The sequence below is a fragment of the Coccinella septempunctata genome, chromosome 4 (assembly GCF_907165205.1).
Source record: "Coccinella septempunctata chromosome 4, icCocSept1.1, whole genome shotgun sequence".
Lineage (NCBI taxonomy): Eukaryota > Metazoa > Arthropoda > Insecta > Coleoptera > Coccinellidae > Coccinella > Coccinella septempunctata.
In genome coordinates, this window is record NC_058192.1 from 9,944,244 (window position 1) to 9,963,893 (window position 19,650).

A 19,650-nucleotide genomic window follows, 5' to 3' on the forward strand; every position below is an offset into this window, starting at 1 on the left:
GAAGGTGTTTGTCCCATTCATACAAGGAATTGTGTTTGTTAGATGAAATTAGCAAGGCATTCTAAGAACCCTCACTTCCATAGTTTTTGTATCGAGTGACAATACGAAGAATTTTGGAACAGCCTGTACATCAAAAACAAAGTTTTTTTCTACACGAAACTAATCGTCAGGATCTCAGGGACATGAAATCACGATTGTCCTGAGCTGCCTATTTCATTGGATCTACGTTTTTGGCAATTTTTTGTGGAAAAACATTACTCTCCGAAAGTATCAGGAATAGGGATAGGGGAGTATCAGATAAAAATAATCAGATGGGGATAGCAAAGCGAGAAAAGTTATAATAAGTAGGATGACCCATTTGAAATAACGGATATTGTGGTATTTTTTCGTGAAAGCGACAATGTAGCAACAAAGAAAATATTTCAGTCAGATAGATCAGAAGCGTGAATCCTAGTAACCAAATTTTCAGAACAATTCTATCATCGGCTATCTGTAAACGTCTCAATAGGCCACCCAGCGTGGGACACCCTGTATATAAACTGAATACTATGGCTGATGTCTAATCTCAAGCTCCAAAATCAGCTGCCACATACGCTCAGTTGCAGTTTGCAGGCAAGTCTGTAAAAATTTAATGCTCCATTAAAATTTCAATCCTCCATTATACCCTCCAAAAATTACAGTTTTAAATTTTAATAAAGTATTAATTTTTTATGGACGTTTCTGCAACTAGGTATATAGGACGTTAATTACAGTCATGTAATTAAACCAATTTTTACTTCCTATAGAAAGGATTTTTTACAATTTGCAGTGTTTTTAATTTCAATTTAATATAGTGGATATTGGAAATGAATCATTCCAAGGAAACCTATTGGAAAAAATGTACTATCAGCGTTGTTATTGACAAGGATCATCATTGTTAATACAAGCTCTGTTCGAAGAAAATATTCAGAGAAAGAATTACGTAATATTAACTGTAGATAAGCTGCCACTCATCTGCATCAAAATGTCGACAGACAACACACCACGTGCAACTTGGATTGATCTAGCCTTTCGTATTCCGAAGATTCCAGCGCACAAAAAAGGGCCCTTCGTTAAAATTAACAATCCCCCTCTCTTCGTTTCATTAGAGCTGGTTCAATTAAATTCAGTCATTCGTTAGAAATGAGCAAGTATGAAAATTGGGCACTGAAGCTAGAGAGCGGTTCATTTGCATACCATATGTCTGGCAGATGGACAACTACGATAGCATCCATACCTGAGGCGGAATTTGAACCTGCGACCTATCGATTAACAATTCTTTCACAAGTGCCGACAATTTCGAATTTCACGTGTCCATTGTGTTCGAATTTCATCGGACGGGGGTGGGGATTTTCGAGAACGTGGGTGGATTATGATTAAAAGATGGATGGAGCGCGTTAATCATAGAGGCGGTTCTCACACGAATTGGATTTTATGGGGTTTTGGAAAGATATCGGGTCATTGTCTTTTATGAGTCATGAAGGAGACATCGAAAAGGTGTTATAATAATAGGTTAGGTTCTCATTTCTTTGAAGTTTAACATTCAACAGATCATAACCCCTCATTAAAGTTTAAAACCTAGATCTCTGAAAAAATAAATGAAAATAACTATATATGTATTGATGTCTAGTTAGCCTAAACCAGTTCCATGCATAGAACAAAATATTGCGTTACCATAGCAACGAACAATAACTCATTAGAAGTGTCATTGTGAAGTTTGAGGTCGAAAAGTAAACCAGAGTTGCGCAATAAATTAAAAGAAAGAAGATGTCCACCGAAATTGTGAAAATCGAAAAATTTGAGTATCGACCCATCATCAAGTACCTGTATTTAAAAGAGTTCAGAGGTAAGCAGATTTACGAAGATAGGCTTGATACCCTTGGTGATCAATGTCCTTCGTATGCGACCGTGAAAAATTACACTACAACAACAAGCTACAAGCTTCAAAAGAGGTAAATTTTCCATTGAAGATGATGACCGATCGGGAAGGCCAGTTTCTGTGTAAGTCCCCGAAAATATCGATGCAGTTCATGACATGTTTTTATCAGACCGTCGAATTGGGCTAAAACGGATATCTCAAGCACTGAATATTTCATACGAACGAGTTCATCATGAAGTTCACGTCAATTTGGACATGAGAAAAATTGCTGCAAAATGGATCCCCAAATGTTTGAATGTGGACCAAAAGCGTGCAAGCGTAGAAGCATCAACCGCATCGCGTTCGATCTGTGCTCGATTTGAAAACGATGTAGACTTCTTAAACCGAATTGTTACTTTGGATGAGACTTGGGTACATTTCTACGATCCAGAAACAAAGCAACAATCGATGGAATGGCGACACTCTAGTTCTCCTAGACATACTAAGTTTCGTGTCCAAAAATCTGCTAGAAAAGTTCTTGCTTCAGTTTTTTGGGATTTCCATGGAGTAATCAAGATTGATATTTTGGATAAGGGTAGAACAATAACCGTAAATTACTATTCGACATTACTGACCACTCTACGGGAAAAAATCAAAGAGAAAAGACGCGGAAGGCTATCCAAAGGTGTTTTGTTATTGCAGAAAAATGTGATAACGATCCGTTTTGAGGGTAGTAAAATTGTGGCCAAAAATATATCTTCATCCTTCCGGATCCATCTCAAAATATGCATAAAAATCTACCTATTTGAATTTCCGTAAATAAAATTTATTAAAACATCAAAATATTTCGACAGATTCATATATACTAGAGCTAGACGTAATTATAACATTATGAATGTTGATTCCCCGTGTGAGGTTTCAGTCGCAGACCCATTGTCCCTTTTCCCTGGGGATGATAACCCTCGCCCAATTTATTTCGAGGGGTGGCTACCCCATGGTGCACCCCTCGTTGGAATTCCTAACCCTCCAGTAACGCAATTAGTATAAATCGGTTTTCAATATAATCTTGATTTACGCTTTCGCGTAACACCGAATATTTTATATTATATCATAATTATTATGGCTTAATTGCGAATAACGCTAATATTCCGCATATTTAACCGAAATTTTGTGAGGATATCGAATCGAAAAACTAATTTTCCATTAAAATATTCGTTAAACAATACGTTGCACATTCATAGTGAGTCAACCATGATCGATAACTCGAAGAAATTCCGGACAATTAAAATAATTAAGCATCGACTGCAATAAAATTAATTTCAAATTGGTTTTTTAAAGGTAAATCTGCTCAAAAAGGTGAATCTCCTAGCCTGCTAGTTTCGAGGCTAAGTTTATTTTGCCCCATGAGCATAATGATCTTATCGAATGAACTGTGCAAAACTTGTTTGGAGCTATTAGCAGGTAAATTTTTGTCACCTTCATTGTGGTTTCTTATCAGCAAGAAGAGTATTAAGAAATAATAGACACGTGTTTCGTTTAACCAAATGGCTGTTTGGGTAGATGCTAATCCGGATAAGAACCCCCACCGATAGATCTTTCAGAATTGGCTATACTTACCCATTTCTCTTCATTCATTGTTATGTTCTTTTGGATTCAATCACAAAAAAATAATATTAAAAATAAATATAAATGATACAAAATGAAAAATATTGATTATTTTTTTCATGATACATAGTTATTTACTGTCAACCTCATTTTCTATAGGTTTTTAATCGCTTGCAATCCCCAATTTCTTTGCTATATTTCCGCATATCAATGGAAATGGTAGTTACAAGCTTGGGGAATATAATCAAGGAAAACTATCCAAACATATGTTCAGATCAGTCTCATTCTGAATATTTTAAGGATATTTTCTTACATTTTTTTTCTTCCTAATCGATTTCAATCATTACCTTCTAAATAATATTGAATTCACTATTATTATTATAATTTTTTAGCTTATTAACTTTATTAATAACACCATTAACCTTACAAGAAATCAACTCTTTAAATATGATTAATAAATTCATCAGTTTTAGAGTTTTAGAGTTGATTAATTCTTGTACCTGTTATTATTTTTTATAATATGTTCGTTATTTATGATTGAGCTGGATAATACAGTTGAATTCAAAACGAATGATATCTCAAAATTAAAATCTGAACAAAAATATAAAAATTTAGAGCTGTTTAAGAGAAGTGAAAATTTGTTAATAATTGTACCTCAAATCTACAAAAATCCCATATTGCATTTTATCACCTAAATGTCTGGTTTCACATAGACATCCACCTGGGTGCTTGAGAAAATTGTAGTGATTTATAACTTCTGAGGGTAATTCATTCTAACAAGGCTCAACCAGATGGCATTTATTAGGTGGAACCCTATCATAAAATGTGTAGAATGTCCCTGATTCTCAGAAAATCTTCTATGTACCACGGTATGCTTGTTTAATGATTATGGTTTACAAGTAGGTACTTTTGAACGACTTTGTGGACAGAGGTGAAAATTGTTTTTTTGTATGTTTTACGATACGTCCGTGTATGGATCACAGGACTGAGATTTATGTATCAAGATATATCGAAGGAGTATTGCCAAATACCTAGTACCTACCACCTATCAAGAATTTTTTTAATAATGATAGAAATAGAACCTCTTTACTTCAAATTTCAATCCTTATGATTTTCAAACTTTTCGTATAACGCATGGTTTAGTATTTAAAAAACCCACGTCATATGAAGTACTAGGAGCTTCAATTTCTGTCAAGTAAAAGGATTGAAACAATGAAATATCCCTTGTGTTTGGTGAATTCACTCAAATGTTGAACACGAAGTTGCTTGTGAAGTAAATATTAATTAATATTTTGAAATTTTCATTACGATATAATAAATTGTCATGTGTATTGTGGAGGGAGAAATTGCCTCTTAAATCATTTAGAAATAGGAAGCCCTATCCCTTCAGAGACATAACGATCAGGAGATCATAAATCATTGAAGGGAGTCCCCAATCGGAACCTTGTCAAAGGGTTGCTAGATTTAATTTGAACGAGAAACCTTTCCACATGACAAATAATCAGGGTAGCACATTTATTCATTCATTATAAACGTTATCGCAATTTAACAATATAAAATTGAAAAGTGCATCAATAAATGAACCTAAAGAAAAAGAACAAAATATATATGGTTAAAAATTGAATATCCATCGAATATTTAAATCAAAAAATGTAGAAAATGAGGTGATGGAATATGTGATTTCAGTTGTTATTTTATTGTGATGTGGACAATCTTCGTGAATGAAGAGACCAATGCTGAAGATTCGTTGTTTATGGAGATTGAACCTATTTTGTTCAACTTTTTCGTTTTGTTTTAGGTTTGTTTTTTTATTTTGTCACTCAAATGAAATAAGTCACATCTTCTGCCACGTTTTTGACTATTAAAAAGTACACATGCCAAACAATTAATGCCACGTTTTTGACCATTAAAAAGTGCACATGCCAAACAATTGAAAGCGTTTTTTTCTGTTACACCCACAAATCAACTCGTTTTGCAATAAACATTCCTCAAACTTTCATCGTTGATGAATAGACTGAGAGCACTACGAAGAAATACTATATTGAACCTTGATTTCAAGGTTTTTGTAAGTATCTTTTTACGTCTACAGACTGAGAATGAGAACCCTACATAGGAAGCTTCTTAATTTGACGAATAACCGTTCTTATAAATCAATAGGTAATCTTTTATCATCACACATTTACACAAAGTTCACAATGTCCTGGTCAAATCTATATTAGACGAAACTCACAATGTACCTAAGTGACATGCTGAACGAAACCACATCTGAGCTTTAAGAGGCTGCAAATCTCCGATAAACCACCAGTTGAGCCTTTTGGCTTGTTCGAAGTACTGAATTTCGATGTAAGTCAAAAAAATTAGTACGATAAGTAAACGTATCGTCGTATTGATGAACATGTTGGTTTGCTGGAACTTCTCATATAGAAACGTGTCACGGCGCACTTCTATGAAAAACTAATATGGCGATTCTGCGCCCTTGCTTCACCCAAATGAACCCCTCTTTCATACATTGCAATGTCGAGATATACGCACTGCGCACACTTACCCACTGCGCTCAGTTACCCCGAATGACTCTAGCAGTCTGTTTAAAAAAAAGTGTAGGACTTTTCTACACTCGATTTTCCCAGGAAACCACCTTTCGTTTATTAAACATATATAAGTCAACTTATTCCGACGTATAAATACGGTTTCATTAGACCAAAATCAGAAGGACAAATGTCCGCGTGGTAGACGTATAAAATCAATTCTGGATATACGTCTCCTATTCGTATTTTATATACGTCTGATACTCGTATTTCATATACGTCTTTTAGACTACTTAAGTAATTCAGAAATTACGTCGAAAACCAGTCGTCTATAAACGTTCACAACTCATATATTATAGACTATATTTCAACGACTTCAATGTACCAAAAATAGATGTTTAATAATCGTATTTTGTACTATAATTAAGTATCAGTAATAGACGTCTCTGAACAACGTTAGACCTACTGTTCATGTATACGATATCCGACGATACGATGATCCGAAATTGCATTAATGTGTTTTGATCGATGATTTCGAATATAATAAATTAAAAGAACAATAAATGCACTTTCGGATCATCGTTTATATTGCCGAATATCGTATGAATGAACATTAGGCTTATTTGTTGTTAGATATTACTGTTCTGAACATAGTCAATCTTCAACATTTATTATAACAATCTTACCCTCTTCCATACTTATCCTTTTCATAGTTTCGAATAAGACATAACGTAGTGTCAATCGGATTTTAGGAAAACTAAATTTAAAACTATTTGGGTCTCAAACCAATTTATTCAGAAAATAATAAAATAGTAGTTTTCAAAATTTAGGTATATACATTGAGCACACCTCTTTAAATAAATATAATGGTCTATTCCTTTATTTTTAGATTGCTTCAATCAGATGTACCCACATCAGCACTACGGCCTCTGTAAAATATTATTTCAGTTAGTTTTAGGAGAAAAAAAAACATGTCGAACCAAACATACCAAATATCTTTTTCATCATATTAGTAGACTTGAAAATAGAGAGCTTTCTTCAAAATCGGTTATGTCATTTTGTTTTTTAGCAGATGTTTAAACATGTCCATCACTATGTTTAATCAGAATCCATTTCAATCACTTATGACAAAGAACAATTAATTTCCTCCAGACAAAACAAACACAGTAAACACACACAGCTTACGAAACTTTTTCAAGATGGACGACAAGGAGAACGAACTACGAAAAGCGCATGCCGAATAGCATAGAAACACGGCGTGACTGCCACATGCGTGTATCGTAACGATAACGATAACTAATTGCCTATTGGCCGGTCGGGCCTGCGTAGATCCTCAATCCTCTGCCTACGTTAACATGGCACCAACGTTGCCAGGCTATTAAAAATGTAGTAGATCTTGAACATTCTCATGAATCTGCTAGGCTTGTTTACTTGTTTGAATTAGAACTAGTAGACTACAATTATATCAAGTGAATAGTAATTGAAGAGGGCTCATTCAGTTTTCCAGATCACAAGTATAGACAGCAGAATCTTTGATGGTGTAAGCAATCAGTGTGTGGACAGGACATTATTTCATTTCATGTGACAACGCTGTGAATTGTCGAATCGGGGGACTTTTTTAATCAAAGATATTATATGTGTAATATCACTTATATAAGCTGAATCGCTTTTTCAACTTCAAAAAACTTGAATGTTTGGAACTATATGTACTAGGTGTATAAAACTCAGAAACATCGATAAGACAATAATGAATGAAGGACCTGTATTTTTTTTTCTCCCTGATAACTAGAAGTAATGTAGTAGGTATCTACATATGGCTTATAATAATAGTCATATTTGAAACCATTCATATATTTGTCCAGTGTAGACCTCAATGATGAGTGTTAAAAAAATTCGCTAATAGACAGATTGAATCCCGCCATATATCCGTTTAATATACCTAAGTTCATGGAGTAGGAAGGTAGGTTGAAATATGTACGATTTATAGTCGTATAATTTGTGGAACTTTATAGACCTAGTTTTATAACTTATGAAAAATTATTAAAGCTGGGAAAAAAGCGATATATATTGTAGGATGCATATTGTTCCAATCGTAAAAACACAACTGGGAGACAAAATAGACCTCATTATGTATATATGACTTCCACTTATAGACATTTCAAAAACCTATCACATATTCGTTTAATATAGGTGTAGGAAGTACGTCGAAAAGTACAATATATTCGACGTATAATTCGGAGATCTTGTAGACTTCGCTAATAACTGATGAATATGACGAAGAGTTCAAAATAATTGAAGTATATAAACAAAAAATAATCTTCAGTTCTTGAAAAAACTATTGATAAGCAAAAAACATATAGTGTGGTATATATAGCTAACGCTAAAAGACGTTTTATAAACCTACTACAGAAAAAATGGTATAATATAGACGTAAAATACTTGTACTGTGATAGACCAAAACGAAAAATATACCATCAGGATGAATATTAGACGTATACTAAACCAAGGTGTGTTTCCTGGGTTAGTATTCGTTTGCTGATTGAATTTACACCAGTGTAGAGGAGGTGTAGTTTATCTACATCTCCTTTTGACTATGTGTAGATGAACTAAACTCCCTCTACACTGGTGTAAATCAAATCGAGTGTAGAAAAGTGCTACACTTTTTATGCAAACGAAAAGACCTCATATACGTAATGATTGTTACTTAAGTTGTCTATACACAGAAGGTTTTTCAGACGATTTTAAAAGTGTTTCAACAATATTTCTCAGAAATATTACTCATGAAACATCCCCCAAAACTCTTCAGCAACCATCTTCCTAACCCTGAGACCTCTTTTCAGATGAGACTACCCTGGGCACGATGACCAATTGACCACCGTCCAGTGCCCTTTCCAGATTTCGCTCCGCCAGCCCTAGCAGCGCTCTCGGCGGCGCTACCATCATCGGCAAGCTGGCAACCAGTGCCCTACTTGCTCCCATGAACCCCCACTACCACTCATATGGAGGTACGGAGCTCACATCCCCTCCACATCCGCCGTCCCCCGATAACAACAATTTCCATGGACACCCTGGACAAGGAGGAGGACAGCATCACAATCGGATGCATCCAAGTAACGGGCATGCCATCAATACACTCGGTGAGTCTTTTTCCAGGGTTTGTTAGCTGCGGGAGATGATGGAGCATCTCCTGAATTATGGATTGGACAACTAACGATCTTAATTGGTTCACTTTTTGGTTTGTTAATTTCAAAATAATCGAATCGAGCATGAAAAACTGCTCTTTCACAAAAATCTGACAATGCTGAAGAGAAAAACAGGCTTGGCAACATATACAACCACGTGGTAAGCTCGGTAAAGTGAAAAAATACGAGGATATAATGAAAATTTTTAGCCTACTATAGAACCAATCAAAATTTCAATGTCAAAATATTCTATTACTCAACATATTCACCTCTTAATTCATTACAGCGAACCTGCAACGTCTCTAGACCTTTAAAAAAAAAAGTTTAATCTTACTCTGCAAACCAGACCTTCACAGCTTTTATTACCTCCTCGTTGAAAGAAAATTTACGACCTTTTAAACTTTTTTTTAGTTGTGGAAAGAGATGATAGTCGGATGGAACAAAATCTGGTGAATAAGGGGGGTGTTCTAGTAATTCAAACCCTAAATCACGAATTTTTTGCATGGCAACATGAGATTTGTGTGCAGGAGTGTTGTCCTGCAAAAACAAAACACCTTTGGATAGCTTTCCGCGTCTTTTCTCTTAAATTTTTCCCCGTAGAGTGGTCAGTAATGTCGAATAGTAATCTCCGGTTATTGTTCTACCCTTATCCAAAAAATCAATCATGATTACTCCATGGCAATCCCAAAAAACTGAAACAAGAACTTTTCTAGCAGATTTTTTTACACGAAACTTCTCAGATCTTGGAGAACCAGAGTGTCGCCATTCCATCGATTGTTGCTTTCTTTCTGGATCGTAGAAATGTACCCAAGTCTCATCCATAGTAACAATTCGGTTTAAGAAGTCCACATCGTTTTCAAATCGAGCACAGATCGAACGCGATGCTTCTACCCTTGCACGCTTTTGGTCAACATTCAAACATTTGGGGATCCATTTTGCAGCAATTTTTCTCATTTCCACATTGACGTGAACTATATGATGAACATGTTCGTATGAAATATTCAGTGCTTCAGATATTCGTTTTAGCCCAATTCGACGGTCTGATAAAATCATGTCATGAACTGCATCTATATTTTCGGGGACTGACACAGAAACTGGCCTTCCCGATCGGTCATCATCTTCAATGGAAAATTTACCTCTTTTGAAGCTTGCAGCCCAATTTTTCACGGTCGCATACGAAGGACTTTGATCACCAAGGGTATTAATCCAATTTTTCGATTTTAACAATTTCGATGGACATTTTCTTTCCTTTGAGTTATTGCGTAACTCTGGTTTACTTTTGTGACCTCAAACTTCACACTGACACTTCTAATGAGTTATTGTTCGTTGCTATGGTAACGCAATATTTTTTTATGCATGAAACTGGTCTAGACTAACTAGATATCAATACATCCTCGTATGTATAGCAGATATGTATCAGTGCATTTCGATATTGTAATGAACAATTGCCTGAGCCATAAAATTACAAGTCCGCAACCAAAATTTACCAATTCACAAGAAGAACTCAAGCCCAAACAATTTCTTCTGATTGAGTTGCACAAGGCAGAGTAGGCGTAGATACACAAAGAATAATAACGCACTCAGGTGGCAACCATGAAGAACACCCTTCATATTTCATCGATGACCACGAAGAATGAAAAGATGTCTGCTTTACCCATGAACTTATCAGTCAAAAGAGTGAACCAAATTCCTGCCAAGATTCTATTTTCCCATCGGACGAGTTTCGATTGTACCCGTCTCCAGAAAATTAACCCACCATTCACCCTCGCAAAATTTCGGTTAATTCGACGATTCAACCGCCGTTACGCAGGTAAAAATCCGTCAGTGAACTGCCTATTGAATTCCATCAATGCAATCGCTACAGGCTCGTTTAATTCAATAATAGGTTATAATGAATCATCAATGGCACGTTCCTACGCTCCCTCAAGACGCCGAACAAACTTTCCCCGGAATACTATTCGTAGGGAACATCCGAATGGTCTTTGTCGGATCTCGAACCCCATCCCAAGTTCACCCCACATACACCCCCGCTTTCCGCGACGCGTATTTCCAAATCCCGTGGAAGAAACATAGTGATATTGGGAGTAAAAATGATTTCAAATGAAGGCTTATTTCGATGAATTGTCATCGACTTCAGTGCAACCGTTCGGTCTTGACGAATTTTTAAGTGACCCCATTTTTTTGGGAATTTTTCGGAGGTCATCTTTCAAGTCGTTTAGCTTCCAGGAAAATTATCGTAGATCTGAGCGTGATACATATTCTGAAAGAGCAACTCTTCTAGTGATAAATCTGAGAATTTCATCCATTTTGGCACAACCGTTCGGTCTTGATGAAGTTTTAACTGAACCCAACTTTTTGGAAATTTTTCGAAGGTCATGTTTCCAGTAGTTTATCTTCCAGGAAATTCATCGTAGATCTGAGCGTGATACATATTCTGAAAGAGAAATTCTTCCAGTGATAAATCTGTGAATTTCATCCATTTCGGCACAACCGTTTGGTCTTGAGGAAGTTTTAACTGAACCCAACTTTTTGGGAATTTTTCGAAGGTCATCTTTCGAGTAGTTTAGCTTCCAGGAAAATCATCGTAGATCTAAACTTGATACACATTCTGAAAGAGCAAATCTTCTAGTAATAAATCTGATAATTTCATCCATTTTGGCACAACCGTTCGGTCTTGGTGAAGTTTTAACTGAACCCTACTTTTTGGGTATTTTTCGAAGGTCATCTTTCGAGTAATTTATCTTCCAGGAAAATTATCGCAGATCTAAACGTAATACATATTCTGAAAGAGCAACTCTTCTAGTAACAAATCTGATAATTTCATCCATTTTGGCACAACCGTTCGGTCTTGAGGAAGTTTTAACTGAACCCAACTTTTTGGGAATTTTTCGAAGGTCGTCTTTCGAGTAGTTTATCTTCCAGGAAAATTATCGTAGATCTGTGAATGATATACATTCTGAAAGAGCAACTCTTCTAGTAATAAATCTGAGAATTTCATCGACCTCAATGCAACGGTTCAGTCTGAGCGAATTTTGAAGTGAATTGCCAATGAATTTCCGAACTATCCTCGATTTACGTCGATGATTCGGCTGGTAGTTTTCCGAAATACGCGTCTCGTCTCCCCAATTTTCGTGCCCCTCATCCTCCACTTTCTTCCGACTCATATTTATGCGGGCCGCGTAGACGTCGGGCTAGCCGCTGATCACTGAGCCATTACCCATCGAAATCGCTAACAAGCTACGCGAACCTAATAACGACAGCAATTTGTTGATTGGTCGGGGAAAATCAACTTTTTTGCTGGACGTATCTGAGGAACTGCGCGTCATTCATTAAAATGATCTGTTTATTAGGTCCATCGGTATGCTGTCAGTTTCGATTTGTGACGTCTGAATGCTACATAATGGACACCATTTGAATACTTATGGGGAATGATTTGGGAAAAAGCGGATCGAAAAATTCTAACCCACTGGAGGAGGTCCAGTTTTCTTCTCGTCGGAATGGGACGTGGTCCTTTTATTTTACGTACCTTGTTGGCCTTTGATCGCTGCTGCTGCTGCTGCTGCAGTTTAATGATCCGAGAATAAGTCCTCGAGACCTGAATATCGAAATTTGTTGCTTCGACTCTTTCGTCGGCTCTTTCATCCGATAACGAAATCGAACAGGGAGATTGAATCCCCTCGTTACTTCTGCGAAGCATCTGGCATTTTAACGCAATTTGCTGATTAGGCAACTAATTTGTATCATTACTTCTTCATAATCCTTGTTCCGCGTGAACTTTAAAGTGTTTGAAATCTCAAGATTAAAAACCAAGTCCAAATTTTTCCTCTGTATGTAAGATTACTGTTGAAAATGTAGAAGAACAAGTGAATAAAATGATATTTGAATACTTCTTGAGTGAACGAGACTTTATGATTCTTTACTTTTCAAGTTTTCATCGGATTAAATCAAATCTAGAAAGATTCTTGTACATTAGGTATAACATTCAATTTTCTCGGATTTTCTTGTATATGCCCGGATTTCCGTTGGTTTCCTTCAGATTTCTCTTGATATCCATCTTCTAGGATCTCTTGTGAATATTCGTGAAAAGAGGTTTCAATAATTCCAGTTTAAATCGGATTGAATCAAATCTAGAAAGATTGTTGTTCATTTTCATTAGGTATAACACTGAATTTTTATATCAAATTTAATCGATTTTCCAGTTTTGCATGTCTCAAAGCGTATACCAACAGCGAAATCTTTCTTTGAAATCGATTCCAAAGAATTTCATCAGAAAAAATAAACCATATTAATAATGTAACATTGAAAATTCAATTCAAGGATCCTGGATTCATTTTGGACTCTTCCAAATTTTTGGTGAAAGTATCAGGTTTTGAGAAATGAATGATTTGTCAACAAATACGTATTGGCAGGAACTATCTTTGAACTTAACTTTTTCTTGTGGAATAATATCATAATGACACCATCAAAATTTTGTTTAATGAAAAGGAATTCATTTTTATGAGAGCACACGAGTAAATATGAAAACTTGTGATTATTTCGTGTCAAAATTCAAAAACAAACATAAATTTCAAAGCAGGTACGTTATTTTCATCAGGGGGGTGGACAATGAGTTGCAAAATGGCGCATGCGATAGTAAGAAAATAGACAAGATCGTCCTGTAGATTGCGGTTGTTCTAAAACCAAGAATTTGAACCTCTTTCAGCTAAAGAACTATGAATCTGTAGATTGAACATTCTTATTTGTCTTGGGTATAGGTATTTCATTGATAATCTACTTTGATTCAAACGCTGGATAATTCATAAAATAACGTTTTTGTTAAGGAAGAGTCTAGGATGATTACATAGTCGATGTTCATCCCGGCGTACAGTGCAACTAAACCGGCAGACGGTGGTCGATGACCAAATTATTTTTTTATGTCTACGTTCATCAACCCCTATTAACCTGCAGAAACACGGCGGGATTGAAACTGTAACTGCCGTAGTAATTCCGCAGCATCCGGTTATGATTCGTACCGTACGGCCACTATTTCTGATATTTTCCAGGTCGGCCATACCGAAACGTCGCCTGTCAAATTGGGTCGGTGCAAAATGGCGTTATTAGTCAGCAATTTCGTCCGGCTGCATTGTTGCTTCAAGAGAATTCTATGGCCTTACATTATGGGCGGTTTTTTTCTACAAATTTTGTCAGATTTGGAGATAGGTTTTCCTTTTGAGTTCCACATTATTGAATTCATGTGTTTGGAAATGAGAAGTACCATAAGCATCTGTCAAAAAATTACAGTTCTTGATTTTACAGCTGCCAAAATAGGCGGCTATTTGAAATGAAACTTCTCTTGGATGTAAAACATCGACGTTATTCTATCTATGAGTCCGATCGATTCAAAGCACCGCGTTCTGTGATCGCTGCCGAAACTGACGTTAACCAATGCATAGACATAGAGACATAGAATCTCTATGTCTATGAACCAATGAATCACGATGTCTAAGTTCACCGAATTTTCTCAGATCATCGATAGAGAATAATTTAAATTGAGAAATGTCAAAAATTCTAAATTTTCTTGCACAATTTTCGGGTATTTGGAGGTCGTAGAAGTGGGCAAGGGTATACTTGAGGGACAATTCGGTTCTTCGTGACAAATTATAGCTCGTCCCTGGTCCAATAAATGGCTTCCTGCGATCTGTCTATTCCAAACAGACAAATCGTCGTATGGTTTTGTGCCCCTTTTAAAATTTTTTTTTGCCAAATTGTCTCACTCAAAACTGATTTTTTTGCAGGCGTGAACCCGCATCATGATCAACACCCCCACCAGCACCCTCACCACCCCCATTCGGGCATCGGCAGCGGCGGTCCTACCCAGGAGGAGCAGATGCAGATGCACAACCCCAATATAAATAACAACACGAACAATAATAACAATACAGTGAGGACTTGTTGGGGTTGCGGCGGAAAAATTCTCGAGAGGTTTCTTTTACACGCGCTTGACCGTTACTGGCACAACGGATGCCTGAAGTGCTCGTGTTGTGCGGCCATGTTGGCCGATATTGGGACTTCTTGCTTCACTAGGTCGGGCATGATCTTGTGCAAACAGGATTACATGAGGTAAACATGAATTTTTATTAAAATTTCGACTGGATACGTGATGAGCCCCCGTCTCGGGGACGTGAAATGGGCTCGTAAAAGGGGAAATTCATCGGGAATCTTGTTGTGGATTGCCTGCGAGGGCTTTCTTGACGTGTTCAACAACCAATTCTTTTCCTCCATGAAATTCGGAGCGCTGAAGGTGGTCCCCCCACTGTTAAGTTCAATCTGAAGAGAAGCAGGGTGAGTTTTTGACTTGTGCATAAATTTCAACAGTAGATTCCTGTCGTCAATCGAAAGACAAACAACCAGAGCGTGCCCAAAAAATACTCTCGACCCTGGAGATCGATCAGAAATGAGAAAAAAGATTCATCTTTGAAACAACGTAACTCTCCAACGAAGCGTTTCCAGACATTCCTCCATGGGAATTTATTCCCATTAATCCTGGGACACCCTGTATATTCCTAGAAATTCTTTCTAATATTCATTAATACTGGGTGTCCTGTCTTCAAATGAGTCAAACTCTACCAAAATTTAAAGCATTCGAATAAAACGTAAAAGGAAACAAGAAAGTGTAATTTCAGTATACTGTAACTCTTCAACGAGACTTAACCTGGAAAAATGACTAAGGAATAATTTGTTTTATTCGAAGGTAGGAATCTAATGTTAAAATATATGTAAAAGTCAAGGACTTATACGGTAAAATATCCAAGGAATCCAAAAACATCACCTCTTTTGCCAGCAACAAATACGGCCCGAAAAACCCAAACAGCCTGTATATGGAAGGGACGAATACGCTCAGGAAATGGAGGCCGATAATAGAGGCTTGTTCAATTCCATATAAATATATCATAATTAGTATCAAACATTGTTAGAAGTACCTCGTAAACCCGGCGCAAAAAACACGAGGAGAATTTCCATTTATCCTTAATGAATAAAGGAGGATTGTTTAGTAATCGGCTGTTTATTCAGCGCCAGATATTAATAACTGAGTATTGGCAAGATCGCAATTTCCCCCCAGATTGGCAGTAAGAAAAACCCAATTAATTATCTAGAAGCGGGTCCAATTAATTTGTGGGTATCTGCTGAAATGAGATAAGGTTGCTGGGAAAATGGAAGATATTTTGAGTACACACACAAACTCTGTCAAACATCTATCCAATTAGTGAAGTTGGGGATTTATAATATTCGAATGTTGAAAGGAACGCCAGTGTTTACTTTATTAGCGGTGTTTATTATATAAGATTTGCGTTCGCAGATAATTGCCTGCACCGCAGCCAATTAAGCACGCCTATGTATTATTAAAAGTTTTCGGTACCATTTTCTTTGATGTAACGCTTGCTTTCCTCCCTAATGATCGTCAAAAATCCGAGGGACAACATTCCCCTTAATTCGTCACAAACGCCCGGGGGGAGGACTTCAAATTAATTTTTATTAGACGGCTTATACAGGGTGAGTAAAAATGGCGCACCATACTCCTATTTTCGGTATTCACTATTACGTATACTCCATTCACTTTTATTTTAGCAACGGTTGGCCATGGAAATTTGACACATTCCACTCTGTACACATAGACATAGAGACATGGACTGTGCCTTCCCTTTATATCTATGCATGAAATACGGTCAAAAAAAGTGACAGAGAGAAAAACACGTCGGGAATGCAGTTGTCTTTTTCTAGAATTTTGATTGGTCTACACTCACCTCTATGTGAACAAAAAAGAGAAAGGTTATGTCCCGACGAGCTTTTCTCTCTTTCTAATAAATAGCCAATTTCATGCTGGCATTGCTCAGTCCATGTCTCTATGTCTATGTCTGTACAGTACGAAAATTTGGGGTTATGACGCTTGTCAAAACATTTTTTGGTTTTAAAATTTTATCACAATGTCAAATCACTTCGTTTTATATTTCTATGGTTGTGGCAACGGCGTTATCAAAGATTATAGAGTAGAAAGATAGGAAACGAAGCGACTAAAGTGATGTGAGCGCCATCTGTGTTTCAAATGTGTTTTTAAGGCTCTAAGACTGGTTAAAATTTTAATTCGAAGGACATATGAAATTTTGCGAGATGTCAGAGTTATATATGGCCATTTTGATCGGACAGGTTTTGAATGTTTTGATTCTCGTATCCATAGACAACCGCGTGTATCGCCTTTTGTTTTTCGAGTCCGTTCTAGTTGCTGATTATTGAAATTTTTGTCTAATTTCTTGGCGAAAACCTCAGAATATCGTTCGAAAATTATTGTATGGTGAAGAACTGTGGATCAAATAAAACGAATTTTACTAAGGAAAATGGGAATGTAAGTATTAACTGGTAACATGTGACTCGGTCATTCATTGATTTTTATTTTCAGTGCTACGAAGTGGATACAATTTTCAGGGCGTAAAGGCCTGCAAGCACTATTGACTACACCATGTGCAAAATTTTACTGCAAGTCGATTGAGAACTGTTCATCCACGTAAATTGTTGCATGCAGGAAGCATCCCTTACATGAAGTGCTCATTTAGGGGAAATTATGACTTTTATACCTCCATTCAAAGATTCTCAATTGCCTTCAATATATTCAGAAATGCAAAAGTTTTATGGATTTCGATTTGGGAATCGGGTGACTGTCAAATTGTCGTTTGGAAAGTCAAAATTTTATGAAACCTTTTGTGAGTGTTTTGTTCATTCGTCAATCAATTTGTATATTGTGTCATAAAGAGACCATATACTATGAGGAAATCATAAAAAAGCATGAAGAAATTAAACTGACGGGCTTGAATACAGGTCTTGTATACCACTGTAAGGTTTTGTTCAATTGTGGTTCTGAAAATATTGTGAATAATATGTAATTAACGGAAATGTGTATACTATGACGGTAAATTGAATATTGGTTCATATCAATTTTTGATAAAAATTGTACAAATTCAACTCGGTTTCTTAATTCAAAACGTTCTCACAGAAAAAACACCTATGACGTTCCTCTAGCAGATAATCATGTACTCTTGTGTCCTAATCAATATCCAAATCAATATCATAGCTCATAGCTCTATTCGTTGTCCATAATTTCAAATTTTTGTAAATTTTTTATAGATTGCAAATAAAAATTTATCACATCCAACAGCGTATTTCATTGATACCAATCGATTCCAAACAATTTTCAGATGAAAACTAACATCCTGGTCACAAAAAGAAACAGGCTCAGGATGTTTGTTTTCCAGTTTCAACAAGGTCAATATTGAAATCCAATACAAGGAAATATAATTCGAATTTCGCGCCCCTCAATTATAAAACAGAAAACTGTTATTTAACAGTTTTTCTGTATTGATAATACGTTTTCAGCGCCATCTCATTGTCAAATGTGTTTTCACTGGCCAAAATGTAGTCGGTTTTTAGTACTAGCGATATGAGGGCGTTTCCTATCTTTCTACTCTATAATCTTTGGGCGTTATGACATTAACGACATTTCATGGGTGCCAAAACCTTACTCCGTTCTAGTTACAAAAACTTGAGAAAATTATTTCATGGCCAACCGAGTGCTGAAATAAATGTGAATGGAGTATCGAAAAATGCTCGAGCTGGTCAATTTTTATCTTACATTAGTTCAAGAGATACTGGGTGTGAAGATTTCTTTGGAAAAATAGCCATATTTATGATAAATTTCGCAGGAGCAACGAAATTGTTGTTAATGAAAATTAACAACCGGGTTTTTGAATAGGGGGAGTCTTTGACTTGTACAAATATTTCAACAGTAGATTCTTGAGGTCAAAAGAAACACTTTCTTTCACGTCTCGGGTTAAAAGATACAGGTTGTTGAAAAACCATAAAGAACGATATTTTTATTTCTCTCATGAACAGTTTTATCGAATGAAATGAATTTAGGAATATAGTTTTTCATTTATTTGATGAACCTTTTTCGAACACAAGATATCACCCACGTCTTCCAGTTTTCTCATTATGACCATTACTGAAAATACCGGAAATTCAAAAAACCCAACTTTTGAGACTAAGTTGGACGCTATCTAATGAATATTCGAACGTTCTGTAAAATAAAAGTATTCTTCATATTTTCTCGTATAATGAGCCGTTTTCGAGTAATTAGGTATTAAAAAATTTAAAGGTATATGTGAAATATGATAAATTGGGTACTTTGGCTGAATACATCTCTTTTTAAAAGATCCACAGATGTGTAGTGTCACAGATTTAGCTAGTTATTCTGAAGGTAATTTTGTTTTTCCAGGGGTGGTACAGCCCGAAATGGCTTTATCTTTTTATCAGGGCCGAATCGGAAAACATGGTATATGACCTCAAGAATCTACTGTTAAAATATTTCTACCAGTCAAAGACTCTCTCAATATAGCTCATTATACAGGGTGTACCGAAATGAGTGCTATAGAATTTG

General features: G+C 36.2%; 1 protein-coding gene across 1 annotated transcript in view; it reads left to right on the forward strand.

The window, feature by feature from the left end:
- Nucleotides 1–19,650, forward strand: part of LOC123311801 (LIM domain transcription factor LMO4-B) — a 56,623-nt gene that overhangs the window by 15,865 nt on the left and 21,108 nt on the right. The window contains exons 2-3 of the mRNA XM_044895889.1: nt 8,847–9,143; nt 14,963–15,287. Of these exons, the coding sequence (XP_044751824.1) occupies nt 8,984–9,143; nt 14,963–15,287 (485 nt within the window). The 5' untranslated portion in view covers nt 8,847–8,983. The remainder of the gene's footprint in view (nt 1–8,846; nt 9,144–14,962; nt 15,288–19,650) is intronic.